The sequence below is a fragment of the Larus michahellis genome, chromosome 6, assembly GCF_964199755.1.
Source record: "Larus michahellis chromosome 6, bLarMic1.1, whole genome shotgun sequence".
Taxonomy (NCBI): domain Eukaryota; kingdom Metazoa; phylum Chordata; class Aves; order Charadriiformes; family Laridae; genus Larus; species Larus michahellis.
The window spans coordinates 69,939,088-69,953,640 of record NC_133901.1 but is presented as its reverse complement, the minus strand read 5'-3'; the positions used below and the strand labels follow the sequence as shown (position 1 = coordinate 69,953,640).

The 14,553-nt window shown below is 44.6% G+C and overlaps 1 protein-coding gene across 1 annotated transcript in view; it reads left to right on the top strand.

Moving 5' to 3' along the window:
- The window catches only part of CTBP2 (C-terminal binding protein 2), a 147,009-nt gene that overhangs the window by 68,153 nt on the left and 64,303 nt on the right, over positions 1–14,553 (top strand). The window contains exon 2 of the mRNA XM_074592892.1: positions 13,921–14,080. Within this exon, the coding sequence (XP_074448993.1) occupies positions 14,023–14,080 (58 nt within the window). The 5' untranslated portion in view covers positions 13,921–14,022. The remainder of the gene's footprint in view (positions 1–13,920; positions 14,081–14,553) is intronic.

The following is a 14,553-nucleotide window of genomic DNA, read 5'->3' as shown; positions in this document are numbered from 1 at the left end:
AAAATCATAGAATCCTTCGCTCTTCTTTTAGTTTTAGACGGGGGACATTGGAGGTGCAAATAAATACCAGTATGATTTTTAGGTACTGAGTTATGCCATCTGGAAGGGGATATATGTTAATTTAAAGTTAATGGAATTACCTTTATAGACTCTTTTTTTAGTACAATGCTGAACGTAGGCTGAAAAGAGATTCCCAGCTTGTCACTTGTTTGGTTTGTTGCCTTTCCCTAAAGAGATTTTTTTTTCTTTTGTATTTGTTCTTTCTTTCTACTCTCCATATGTATTTAGTGGAGTGCGTTCAGAAGTTTTACTCCATGAGTTGTGATTTCTGTCCAGAGCAGTGGGTCTGTGCAGGACAAATAAGGGAAAAAAAGCTCTTTCTGTGGGTCAGGTTACCCTCCTTTTCCTGTTCAATTAAAAAGAGAAGTATGCAAAATCTTAAAAATTCCTGAGTATTACCCGAACATTACCATTTTTATAGTTTGAAGTTTAGAGAAAATGACTCATGGGCATTTTTAATAAAGGATTGCTCAAAATAGAGTGGAGTGTGATTCATGTTAACATATCAAGACACAAGGCAGGCAACAAAGAAGCCTTTAACCTGCTACTCACTCTTCCCCATGAGTGTATTGCAAAGAGGATGGCTGAGATTTCCCCTCTGCCCGTGGCGCCTGGCAGCGGGGGGAGCAGTGTGTGGGGAAGGAGCAGCGATGGAGATGTTGTTGAACGGTCACACCTCTGCTTCTGGGGCAACTGAGATGTGGTGGGAGCAGTGCATGGTGCGACCTGCCCCTGCTCCAGTGGTGCATGTCCTCTGTCAGCTCCCGTTCAGTCCATGTCGCGAGTTATCTGCTGATGTCTTCCGGGGCAGGCTGGTTGGACAAAATGATTATGTCCTAAACTTCTCCACTGGAGTGGTAGGAATCCCGCCCATCTTGTATATTGATTTTTATTGGTCAGTGTAATTAGGCAATGCCTAATTGTTCTAGGGAACCATGAAGATCAAACCTTGGACCCTGTAGTTGGGCACCTTTTGCAAACATGCCTGGCTCTCACTCCCCGACACTCGGACCTGAGCGTGTGTCCAGCACCGCGCTCGGCTGTTCTGAATTTTGAGGTCAACATGGCAAGAGAGATGTCGCATCTACAGCAGTGTGCTGCTTGTAGGGACTTTGAGCGAGGAGGCAGCTTCTTTGGCTCTACCTGAAAGCAAGGAGCGTTCACAAAGCATGCTTGTAACACAACCCTTGTGAGAAGAATTGTTTAACAAATAGCCAGATAATCTAGTTTGCCTTTTCCACAGTGTTTTAGTTTGCCCTGTGCTGGCAGTCAGCCTTTCCCAGGTTTAACCTTGCACAGAAGATTTTATCTTGCAAGTCTGCAGAGACGGCTGCTGGTTGTGGAAAACGTCACTGACTTACCAAGTGGATTACTGGGCAAAATCGATTTTACTTGGTACATTCATATGCTGAAAAGCGACATAATAGTGTCTGCTTTGCTTCCACACCAGCGAGGGGTAAGTGCCCCAACATGTGTTGGAGACCCTACACTAGTCTGAGAGGCGACTGAGCGTTTTGGATGATATTCATCACCGGCGTAATTCTGATGGCATCGTTTTGGCTGACTGAACAGGACCTGCAGAAATGCCTTAGGTATCCATGCTGGTGTATATTTTGCGGCTGTCTTTACTTAAGTGTTAAACATTCCCTGTGAGCAATGAGAGCGGAGACCTTCCCCCTGCTCCTTGCAGCTTCTTTGGTTGATATATGGTGTTTTCCCTCCTTTTTGTCAAAGTGTCCTCTGTTCCAGAGATAATGCAATTGCTATGCAGTGCCGTGCAAATACTCTTCTGTATTTGTATCTCTTTTCTATTTAATTATACTGTATAAATGTCCTTGGTAAATTTGATAAGTTGGGTGAAGGATATTGATTTTCGAGTCTCTCTTGTGCAGGGCTCCTTGTAGTAGCGGCAGCCGTTCCCCAGGCCTGTTTCCCGAGGAGGTTTTGAAGGTTCAGCGTTTAAGTAGCTACAGGATAACAAAGGAATTTCTTTCTCTACACACCTGGTTGAGCTGCTGATTGCAGGATTTAAGGCCAGAGAGAAAACATTAGTGTTGGGTGCAGTTTTTTAAAGCACTAGACTCACGTCATCTGCAAAAGCAGGTGGGAAGAGAAATCAAGATACGGAATAGACCCATTGCCTTCATTCCTGCAAATAAAGCCTGCTACCAGCTTTGGGAAGAAATGGGAGAGGGATGCTCCCAGGCTTGGGGCAGAAGTGGGGGAACCCTGGGCTTGGAGCTGGGCAGCCCCCTCCAGCTCACCCCTCCATCCCCCTGCAGCTCACGGTGGGGCAGGAGGAGCGAGACGGAAACCACCAGGCATGTGGGAGGTGGAAAGGAGGAGAGGGAATTTGCAGGGTTAAAACGGGAGGACCAACGGTCTATTTTTAACTGCAGTTTTGAATGTGAAGTGTCACCGATGTTAAAAAAAGCTCCTGGTAAATAGTGGGGAAGATGCACGCGATAGTGAAAAGCCAGCTGCAGCTTTTTGAACTATTCACTGCTGTTTGTGAGGAGGCTGCGAACACTTGGTTAGTGTTAATGTTTTAATTTTCCTTTTCTCAGCCTGAGGTCTCCCTACACAAGGGACTTTCTTTAAACCATGCTTAGTTTTCAGCCTCTTAAGATTATTTTTGTTCTTCAAGAGGAAAAAAAGGGAGAAATGTAGATATTTGTGCACTTTCCTATTGCGCTTGTTTTCTTCACATTCTTTTAGAACATAAAATGTTTTCTTTTCCTTTTTTTTATGCTGAAAATTGGACCCTGATTTTTTTTCTGGCTAATTTCCATGTATTTCTCATACAGGATTTTAGCCTTGATCTATAATGCAGGCCTGTGGCTGTTCTTGCTAAAAGTTTGGTCCCGCCGGGGCTTTCGTTATAAATCCTTATTTTCAGTAGCAAATTGCTTTCTGCAAATGTCACCTCCAAGCCGGCCAGTTTGGATGGGTAGGGGGGCAGCGTCCCCACATCACTGGGCCCCACACCTCTTGTCCGTCCACCCGCAGCTCCCCATGATTTGGGAACCTGGGGGTTCGGCGTGTTTGCCCGCTGCATTAAGGGAGAAGGCTGGAACCACTGCGGGTCTATCATGTCAGTGATCCGTGGGATAATGCATCCCCAAGTAGTGGCCGTTTCTTTCTATTGTGTCACCGATCTGCGCATTAAAGGGACCCCGAGTAGGTGTTGCTACAGTAAACCATAACAGCTCTATAGGAGCCGTCACAGTTCATTGCATCAATAATCTGTGTATTAAGGCGTCCCGAGCAGGCCTCGGCACACAATGGACCGTTATGGCTCCAGATGAGCCTGTATAAATTTAGGTCAATAACCTGAGTGTTGTTAAATCCCGAAATAGCCTTGCTACAGTGAGCTGGCAAGACTTATAAGAAAGATGTGTAGATTATGCAAACCTGTGGTGGTTGCAGAGGATACTCTGACTTACCGCTAAAGGTTAGTGGCAAGAGAATTATTTAATCTTATTTATTACTGTTATCTAAACCTCTCTCCACTCACTTGGCTCCCTCTTTCCCTCTCCTTTCACTCCTCTGGAAATTAAACCGCGTAAGCGATGCTGCAAGAGCAGCAAAGGCAAGATGCGGAGGGAAGGATGGGGATGGAGGAGCGGGGACAAGGCAGCGTTTTGCGGTTGAGCTGTCCCGGAGCTGCCCCACGTCCCTCCGAGCTCTTTCCCGCTGGAATTCATGGGAACACTCACACATTTCATCCTGACTGCACTTTTGCCTGACCCCGTGGGGCTCGGTCTTGTCTGGAGCATGGGTTTTGCATGAGGGGAGCCCCAAGGGCAGGAGGGTCCCCAGGGGCTCCCCAGACCCTTGCTTACTCCAAAAGCCACCCTCCATCCTCATCCTCATCCCTGACTCATTTCTTGATCCAAGCCCTCCTGGTCCTTGATGCCCCAACACCTGGCTGGGCTTTTCTCCTCTTCACCGTTCTTAGCTCCTTCCTTCATTTCTCATTTCCCTCGGACAAGGCCCTTTTGTAGGTAGGTGGTGGGGAGAGGAATGCCTTCAGCACAGGACAGAGAGGCCGGTTTGCATTGTGGGTGTACGCCTGAATGGAGACGTAGCCTTGAACTCTTGAACTCTTTTTTTTTTTTTTTTTTTTTTAAAGCTGGTATGTGCTGAAAACAAACAGGACTCACTCCGATGGAAAGAGGTTGTATAGCAGGAACAGTTCTTGGACCACAAGAAATGGGGGTTTCCACGTTTCCATTCTGAGAATTTCCATTTGAGATTTCGCCAGCAGTCGGGCAGCAAAAGATGAATTAGCTGAGCTGTTAAAGGTATTACATGTGTTTCCCCCCTTGGAGACTTGTTAAACATATTTTCTTCGGTGATAGTAATAAGTGTTACAAACAAAACACAGTTTTCCCCTTTGAATATTCCTTTACACAGAGCATCATCTACATAAAAAAAAAAAAGTATGTTAGGCAACATGAATAGCTTCAGGCTATTTTATTTCATGTTGCTAAATAAGTCAATGCAGATGAGGACTTTTTATGTAAGAGAGGCTTGTAAATATAAGCGCGAAGATAAGGGCAAATTATAACTCCAAAGATTTCCTGGAGATAGAAGAGTGTCACTGCTCCTTTTTGCTGATTCCAGTCCAGGCACAGCTCCCAGGACAGGCTCTGGGAGACTTGACAGGGAAAAAAGCTTGAGATACCTGTGATACAATGAGAAACACAAGAAGTTTGTTCCGTACGGGTGAATTTGGTGTGCTAGTGGGGAGCTGAGTCTCCTGGTCTGCTGGACCATGGTGCAGCTGGGGCACGAGGGACTCTTCTCGTGAGCTAGCTCCATCCTGACTGAATGGTGGAGTCTCCTGACAGGCAGAAGGAGAATACTCTGTCCCTCAACTGAGGTGTGAAGGTGTGGGCTGGTGTGCACTGCTGTCATCTTCCCTGGGATATGAGCATGCATCCCCTAAGGAACTGGGCTGAGGCCACCGAGGTACCTTCCCCGATAAGTAGCCATTGTCCTATGTAGTGTTTGGTCACTGTGGGACAGGGCCCAAGGAGAACGTCCTGTATTGCAGCTCATCGCTGGAGCCACTTGGGTCTTCATGCAAGATTTAGTTGTCTGATCCTGATTATGGAAGAATTAAGAAATTAGGAGTGAAGGGTAGTATTCCAGACCTGGAGACACTTCAGTTGTACATCCTGTAGGTCTGTAGGTGGGCTGTGCTGGCAGGGGTGAGGGTGCTGTCATTCATGTTCTTGTCTCACATCAACCTGTGATGCAGGATACCAGGTGGGAGTGGGGTGTCTTCATGGACAGATGGCGCAGAGGAAGGAAGTGCTGTGCTCCCCGAGTATCCCAAGTGTTTGCTTGTAAGGATGCATTCATCTGGTTGCTTCTTTTATTATTTCTTTTATTTGGAGTGATACAGAGTCAAGGACTTGCAAGAGTCGCAAAGATAGCTGGTCTTGGGTTTACTGTTAGTCTCTAAGCATGGGCACCTGAAGGAAAGCTTTGATATCTAGGGCCCTTTTGGTAGTCTTGCTATTGCTGCGCTTGCTGCTTTGAACTGTCTGTTAAGGAGGAATTCAAGAGTAAGTTGTGAGTATAGTGGCAGTACATACTACGTACAGATGTTTAATGAAATCCTGCAAGGCAGGAGTGCTGGGTGCTGCTGTAGTGCACCACAAAATGCAGCCACCAGCTCTGCCAGCCCCGTGCTTTTGGACGGAGACCGGCAAGGGAAGCGGGCTTGGTGGATTGGCAGCACTGAGTCGTGGTGATGCGAGAAACGCAAGGCTTTAGAGGGGGGCACAGGGGCCTGTGTGGTGGGAGGAGGGTATGGAGGTTGGGAGGATGTGGCTCTCAGCCACATGAAGATTTTGGTATGCAGCTCACAGTCAGGAAGTTTGGCCACCCTGATTACAAACATACGTGTATTTGGAGATGTATAGCGAGATATCTGTCTCTTTCCTAATTTGATTTGTATTTAGATGGAGAGAGGAAAACCACCGAAACAGGGAAGTGGGTGGCTTTGTGTGGTTTCCTAGCCAGCAGAAGCTGAAAACAGTTTAAAGTTCACATTTAGCAGTATAGTAGTAACTAGAAGGAGACGTCTGAAGGTAAGTGGCCATGTCGTACCTCTTGTCAGTGAGGAGGTTGGATTTACTTCTGTTCAGCTCTGGAGATAGACGAGCTCTCCTCTCTAGCTCCGGAGATGGGTAGTGGTGCGATGGCACAATTTACAGTTTTTCTGAACTTAAAACATGAAGTGCTGTTTGTGAGAGTAAAAAGGATGAAGTTTGTTGTGTTGGAGTTAGGGAGGGGGAAGAAGTGAGCTGAACAAAACCAAACCTTGGAAGCAACAATAGCTGTGGACCAAAGTGTTTATTTAACTAGGACTTTTCTTCATAGCTATTTCATCTTATTTTCCTCTTGTCCTTGCTCTTGCTTGCTCATCTTTATACAGCATATGGAAAGGTTGAAAAGTGGCAATTACTAAATGAGAGTAGACAGAAACTGTTCTGCAGCAGCTCCAGATGGGGGTTAGTGATGCTGTGCACAGGCTGTGCCGGCGCTTCACTCTGCAGTATGAAATGCCCTCTAATGGCCAAGGAACTGCATAGCTCATCCCACAAACCAGCAGATTGTCATTTTTCTCGGGGTTTCGAATTTGGCTGTGCTGATTTTGGTACAGGAGCAAATAACGGCTTGAATAGAGGCGAGCTTTTGGTTATCCAGATGCACAACCAGCAAAGGTTCACCTCGCTCCAGCATTAGTCTTTACGATTAGTGAAAATAAGTAACAAGAAATTTAAAGAACTCTGGTAAAATGTAGAATAAGATTTTATTTTTCAGTATGGCAGGGTCGTTTGGAGGCTGTAAGATTATTTATGTATCATTTCCTCTTGTTTTATTTGAAAAGTTAAGAGTAGTTTCCCAGTCGGTTATGTGCTGTAGCAATATCAGTGTGCGCGTTATCAGTGTCAGATACTTAGAAAAACAAGATAAGAGAGGCTGAAGGAGGCCCGTGATTAATTAGTAGATGGATTAGGTGCTCTCAAAGCTAAGTGGATAATTTGGGTTCAGCTCCTGGTTACTGTTTGGCCCACCATCAGGCCCCTGAAGGCTGTTGGTGCAGGGTAAGCAGAGCATCGACCGGTTTCACTTCTGATGCCAGAAAGAGAGATGACAGTTATTTTCTTTAAAGCGATTTTCTTGCTGTCTGTTTGGGGTGGTTGTTTGTATTTTAGCTTTGGGAATGGAAGGAGTGCCAGTTCTGGTATTTCCTACTTTTACTTGAAGAGTCACAGAGGACCTGCGGAGGGCTGTTAGTACCTGACGAGGGAGCGTGCCCGGATCGTCTTTTCTCAAAGCCAAGAACTATTCGCTAATGTTGGAAAATAAAATTGGGAAAAAATGTTGAAAAATAAAATAGGAACAAAACCCCAGGTATCTTAGTCCTCTCTCTTTTGTACGGTGGCTATTGAGGCAACTTGAATATTGTCATTTCAGTAGGTCTTCATAACATCTTTCTGACTAGCAAGAACCCAAATTGGAGCGCGATTTGTAACCTGAAATACAATTCTTAAAGAAACTTTAAAAAAAAAATCCAGATCTAAACAAAAACCTCTCTCATGCTTTATGCATCATTAAGATGGAGAGGAAGGAAAATGCTACAAACCTGTATGTCTTTTTTTCCTTTGAAGGGCATATATACATATATATATATACACACACACAAATAAAATTGTGATTCTTCTTTTACTGAGTCAAGAAGTGGCTTTGATGGAGTAGAACTGATGAGGGGTACTCACCATGACTTTCAAGGGCTAAAAGGAATGCAGGATCAGGCCCTCTATGTCATCTTTGAAGCCTTATTATTTTAGCACAGTCTGTATCTTGTTGCATAATGGTTTAAGATGTGGTCTGCATCGTTATGTAGCGTGTTTAATTTAGCAACAGATGTGCAGGCTCATATGCCGTTATGGTACATTTTGTTCACTCATATAATAGCAAGTTCTTCAAAATTGTTACCAGTTCTTCAGCGCAAGACTCCTACAGCATGTTATTCTGCTTTTCTGTACGGTGAAGAGCAGCAGAGCTCTTTATTTGCCATCAGCAGGTGCTGACGTGGGAGTGCCGGCTCACCACGAAGCACGTTTAACCTGCTGCGTTACTGTTTTCTCTCCCAGTGAGTGCGCTTTCCCCGGCAGTTTTCAGGGGAAGGCACCAGGTAGGCAGTGGAGGGGCAAGACTTTGGTTGTTAAGTTTCTGGGCAGAAAACAAGTGAGTCACCTAGACAAAAAACACTTAACTGCCACCCGCGGCGCCATCCAGTCATTCCCACAGAGAGGCCTTAATGCAAAACATCGCTGAACGCTCTGTGGCAGCAAAATCATACTAATAACTAGTAAAAGCATTAAACCTAATTAACAATGGTTTTGTAGCAAGAGGCCTGCCCTCACTGTTTTGAGGGTGCTGAGGGTCCATGGGGGGGATGCAGTCTGTTGGGAGCCTGGCACTGAGGTTTGATTTAGAGCCAAGGTAGTTTTTCCAGAAAGTGGGAAAAAGCTTTTTTTTTTCCTCCCCAGCATCCTATTTCCCATACAATGGCATTAAAAAAAAAAAAAAAAAAAAAACAACAAACAAAAAACCCCAAAACAACAACCCTACTCTTTTTATTTTGGCTAATGAAAATCTATGTTTGTTCTCACTACCCATATAAATGTTTAATCCATTTCTGGTTCCTGCTGGGCTATCAGGTTTAATGGTGTCTTGGCACTGTGAGTTCCCCATGTTGTTTTACTGTTGTTTAAAAGAAAACATCCAAAACCAGGATCTCAAAAAGGATCGTGTTGTCTGTGCCTCCCCTTCCATGTGCCTCCCTCCTCCCCTGCGGTCGTGCCAGGGCTTTAGAGAGAGAAGGTGATGGGGGCTGAGCGGGGCATCCCACTTAAGGATGTGCCGCCGGCGTAGGGAGGAAGGATGATGACACAGTGTTCACAAAGTGTTCCTCCTGCATTGTGCCATCTCCTTTGTCCGCTTCCCTCCCCTGTCATTATCTCTGCGTGTCTCCTTTCCTTCTTTCTTTTCTCCGCGTTTCCTTTCTTGCACTGAACTCTGCTTCTCAGCCCCTCCTGCCCTCCCCATGGCAGCTGCCGACGACGTCTGAAATAATCAGCGGTGGAAATGGGCAGCTAGTTGAGAATAGTTAACACCCGGTGATGCTGAGGCAGGGCTTAAACAGTTCACAGTTCCGAGGGATGTTCTTGCATTGAAATCTCAATTCAAGTGCGATTGAGCTTTGGAAATCTGGACCTTAACACGAAGGACGCTGCAGGGAGAGTTGCCCTTGGCATTGACAGATACTAACTTCACCATTATGGACCACTCGGGCATCCTGGTCTGCTTCCAGCTGAGAGGAACGATGTCCTGCAGTAGTCACAAGTACAAAACCTTTTCTGGGAGCTTCTCCTTCCCAACAGCCTAGGAGATGTCCGGTGGTATCATCAAAACATTTGGACTGGATTTCCCCTTGTTTAAGTAAGGAGTTGTACATGTGGGAACCCAGTTTAGATGTGCGGAAGGGCAGAAATTTTCCTTTGTTGTTTGGAAATGGGAGCTTTTGCGGTTCGTGGAGCCAGGAGTTCCCTGTAGTTTTTGTTGATGGCATATTTTGTAGAGGGTAGAAAATGTAGTTGGAAACTGTGAGCAACACGATTTTGACTCCACTGAGGATCTGGGAGTGTGTGTGTGCTTTTTTTGATTGTTTAGAAAAATGCTTGTATTTGAAGTTAAAGAGGAGTCACACTTAACCTATGACCATGTATTCATTGGCAGAAGTGGTGTGTTCGTACCACTTGTTCATTCATACCTTAAAAGGCAGCAATCGCGGATTTATTGCATCCTTGCCGATGAGCTGCATTTTGGGCAAAACTCACAGGTCCTTTCATGATGCTTGCCACAGCCTGCGGCGCTGCAGCGGGGCTGTGTCCTTGCGTCAGCGTTGTCTTGTCGCAAAATGGGGTGTAGGGGACACCATTCCGCTTTCCCGGAGCTGGGCGCAGAGAGGGAACACGTGAGACACGGTTTGTATAGAGTGGTGGCTCTTAGTCACCTGCTGGGTGCCACGGTGTTTGATGATGCCTGTGATGGATACTTTAAAATAGACGTTCCCTATTTATGTTCGTGTTCCTGTGCTACCTACGTATGCCATGAAAAGACGATAGAACAGTGCTAGTTGAGAGAGAGCTTAGATGACAACACGTTCTTTGTGAAGTCACCTTTTTCTTCTTTTTGTCTAACAGTGCATTTTATTTGGGAAAATCACTTTTTCTTTCTTTCCATTTTCCATCTAAAGCAGGAAAAACAAGCCCTGCTACAGCTTTCTCTGCTCTCATTTTCTGGCTCATGGATTGTGGTATTTAACGGGCAGTATTAAGAAGCTATTTAAATGTGTTACGTCAGGATTGGGTTTTTTCCTCAAACATTGTGTTTGAGTACATTCCTTCTTTAAATAAATAAAGAACTGCTGGACTATCATTGTGTCCGAGGGTTTTCAAGAAAATTTACATTTTGAAAGACACTGTTGGAGGCTAACATGGCCATGCAATTACTGTATGTAAATCACTTCACTTGTTTCCTAATCTTGCTGAAGATGAAGTACAATTTTTGTGCGTGCGCCTCTCTCACTCAAATTTCCTTACACAATGAGGTTTTCTTGTATTTTAATTGCTGACCATGATTTTTGTCCTGCGTAGCCTGATTATATTTATTTTATTGTGGGGGACATTTAGCCTTACGATTGTTTTGAGATTGGGTTGGATGGAGAAATCATTGAGGATAGACTGAAGTTGGGTGCGCAACTAATTGCATCCTCCATCCCACAAATGGAAGAACGGCTTTCTTAATTACAGCTTCATACCAAGGCTGGGGAGTATCCGCTTGTTTCTGTGCCCTGCACATCTGCTTTTCTCCATTTTATCCATCCCTGCCAGATCCTGCTCAGCAGCTCCTGCCACATTTCTAATAAGTCCTCTGAGTTGGGCTTTTATTGCTGGTTGATATCATCGTGGACACCTGTCAGACAAAGCTGGAATAGTTAACATCATTAGGAAGAAGTTCATTCATGGGCATTACATTAAGCTGCGTGGGATTCTGATAATATGAGCAGTAATTTCTCTGATTGTTATTAGTTTCTTTTGTAGAAAGTTTTCCTCCAGGGAGTAATGCAGGGAATTGAGATGGTAAGAGAAAAGAACTCTAATGGAAGCATTTGTCCATCAGAAAATGCACTCTTGTCAAAATTAAATACACTTTGCATATTGATTTTGTTGGGGAAAAAAGGGGGAACGAGTTGCAGCCCCAACATAATGAACCATTTGAGCATTTTCAGAACAAAACACTAGCTTACTTTCTCCTGGCTTTACTTTTTTATAACCTGGTGTTTCTCCCTAAAAGCGGAGTGGGATGTAATAGAGCTGAAAAATCATGACTGTACTTTTAAATGTTGATGATGGAAATGCTGTTAGCTACTCGGGCTTCAGCTACGCTAACAGTTTCATTTTTGTTGTAAGAAATAGTTTGACTGTAGAAAGCTTCTGCCTCTGGAATGGAAGTTTTCTGCTTCTTTTAGAATGTTGCATTAATTATTAATGTGAGTGGGAATCGAGCTCTTTAGCATCCCTATGTTTAAAAAAAATCAATTAATTATTGCTATAAATCTCAGAGATTATGCTGCAGTTGTGCTGCTGGGAAATTGGCCATTAACTACCAGGAAATCGCCTATCTTCCCTTAGTCAGAATTCAGTTGTACCAACACAACCCTTTTCCTTTTATAAATTAACTATCAATGTGATGCATAATTGATAACCATTTATAATAATAACAATAATCTCCATGAAATTGTCATCTTGGTATGCAGCGGCTTTGTTAGAGCCCTCATCCCTCACATGCTCAGCCTCGCCTATTGCGTTTGTTAACTGGGTTTTCTGGGCAGTTATTGCTGCCCTGGCGTGGTTTTAGGAGAGCCGTAAGCTGTTGCAGAGGAATAAAACGCAAGGTAGAAACGCCTGACCGGACTATGTGAATGTGAAGAACCTGAAGTGGTTCAAGAAGACGGGTTAAGTGTTGCTATCGCTGCTCTACAGAAGGGGAAGCAGAAGTCGAGGTTACAGACGTTGCCCAAGGTCAATTTTTGGATGTCAGCCTGGATTTTTCTGATTCCCGATGTCTTGTTCTCCTGTGTCCTATATGACGTGAACCCAGCGGTTTTTTAGTTTGTCGTGAAAATTTTGTGTGCAAATAATGCAGTGTGAAAATTCACCTGCCACGGAGGAGCTGTTTGGGGGTCAGTTTGAATGACTCGTACCAAGGTTGTGGTTATTCCTGTCTTTTCAGAATTTATTTATTTTTTTAACCCTTTCTAGTACTTTGTAGGCAGAGTGGTTGAGACTTTGCAGCGCGATACGGATGGCCACTTGGGAGAGGATTTCTTGCTGTGCTTGCACTTGTGCCTGTCTCCCTCTTCCCCGTCTCTCCTTGCAAGGCCTCCAAAAATGTGGTGGTGGTGTTTTGCTTTGTTTCCGGAAATTACAGCTTTCTACTAATTCTGCTCTTTTGACACCTTTTAAGTAGGTTTAAAAGGGTGAGGGGTGGCTGGGGGGGGCAGGAGCTTCTTGAACAGGATGCTCCCTGGAGGGTTTGTAGCTCCTATCAGGGTCATCTGTCTTCACCTTAAAATATAAAAGAGGATATTGAATCACTGGTAGTATAGCATAACTCAGTAAAAAATTAGCGCGTGTAGTGTTGAATTGTTTGAATTCAGTTGTCAGCGTGAGGTCTCTAATTGTGTGGCTTGATCCATAAATACTGTTGTGGAACTTGCTTTGAAAAGCTCATACCGGGATTTTACAGGGAAGCTGTTGGGTAAAAGCGCCACAACGGCACGTTCAGGGGCTGCAGCCTGAGCTCAGGTCAGAGCGTTGAGGGATTAAACGAACCTTTGGCTCTCTGTAGGAACAAAACCATCAGAGCTGAGAGGATCCATTTAGGGTCTTCCTCTGTGTCACCAAAATGCAGAAAAGCCTGCAGCTGTTGTCCCCTTGCAGAGCTTTTCTTATAAATCAGCCACACATACAGCTTTACGGGTAGCTTTATTTCATCAGCATTTAAAAGTGTGCCTGCTAGAAACGACTCTCGCACCCAAAGTTTAATGTTAGCGCTTCAAGTATGAAGGTAAGGACGGGCTACGGTGACAGCTGGAATTTGTATCAAGGTCTAGTTGCAAATTCAAGGTCTATTGATGACTTTTACAGGGTAAGGCTTAAATAAGACATGAAAGTGGTTTGTGTGTGTGTATGTGTGTAAAAGTACTGGAAAAGCAAGAGTTACTTTCCCTTTTTTATATACTCTCCAATAATCTTTCAGTGTCTGTGAGCCTACAAAATAATTTAATGGATTTTATCTGCTAGGAATAGGTTTTTAAGACAGAAATAAAACTGGGAAGGCCATACAGCGCTTCGGCGGTTCTTGTGTACAATGCTGTTTTTTCTGATCTCAGGGAAGATAAAGGGGCTATAATCTTGATTTGCAGTGTACGATGTGTGACCGGTGGGACGCAGGGGTTAGAATCATAGAATCAGAGAATGGTTTGGGTTGGAAAGGAGCTTAAAAATCGTCTAGTTCCAACCCCCTGCCATGGGCAGGGACACCTCCCACTGGACCAGGTTGCTCCAAGCCCCGCCAGCCTGGCCTTGGGTCAGAAGCATTAAACTCGCAACTGTCCTTCCAGAAACCTGCTCTGCTGTTGGGGGCAGGCAGGTCTCACCTGGTCTGCCGGGAATCCTAATGAATCCTTTCGTTTCTCTGCAGGATCGACAGTGGCGGTATGCACGCCCATTCCTGTGAGTTTTCGTAAGCTCCTGGGGGACTGCTTTGCTTTTTGAATCAGAAAGTTGCAAAATACCATCAAGAATGGCACTTGTGGATAAACACAAAGTCAAGCGGCAGCGACTGGACAGAATTTGTGAAGGTAAGAGTATGCTCCAGTTTTTCTGTAGAAGTTGATGGATGATTAAGGTAGAATATCTAATTTTTCCTTGGTTTTTACAGCATTTAGACATAAAGACATCCAGGACTAGATCACCTGTCCTCTGTGTTGTTCAAAATACAGTCATACCAATGTTGAAACATTGGCAAGGGATATACTGGTTCCTAATTTGAAAATCATCTGTAGTCCTGCGAACAGGATTTTTGTTTAATTACCAGGTCTTCTTTTAGCCTTATTTCTACTGAAATGATCTAGTCAGTCCCAATTTGAAACACAGATTAAATTTATACGGTCTTTAGAAAAGAGTTGTGCTCTGTTAAATGTGCTGCTTTTGGGAGGTCTCCTCTGGCTGGAGGAAGAGCCGGGACACACAGCCTGGTGCCATAACTTTCCTCCCTTCCCTCTCCAAGCAGTGCCAGTTCCAGCATCCAAGACTTCAGTCCCATGCTCTCCTC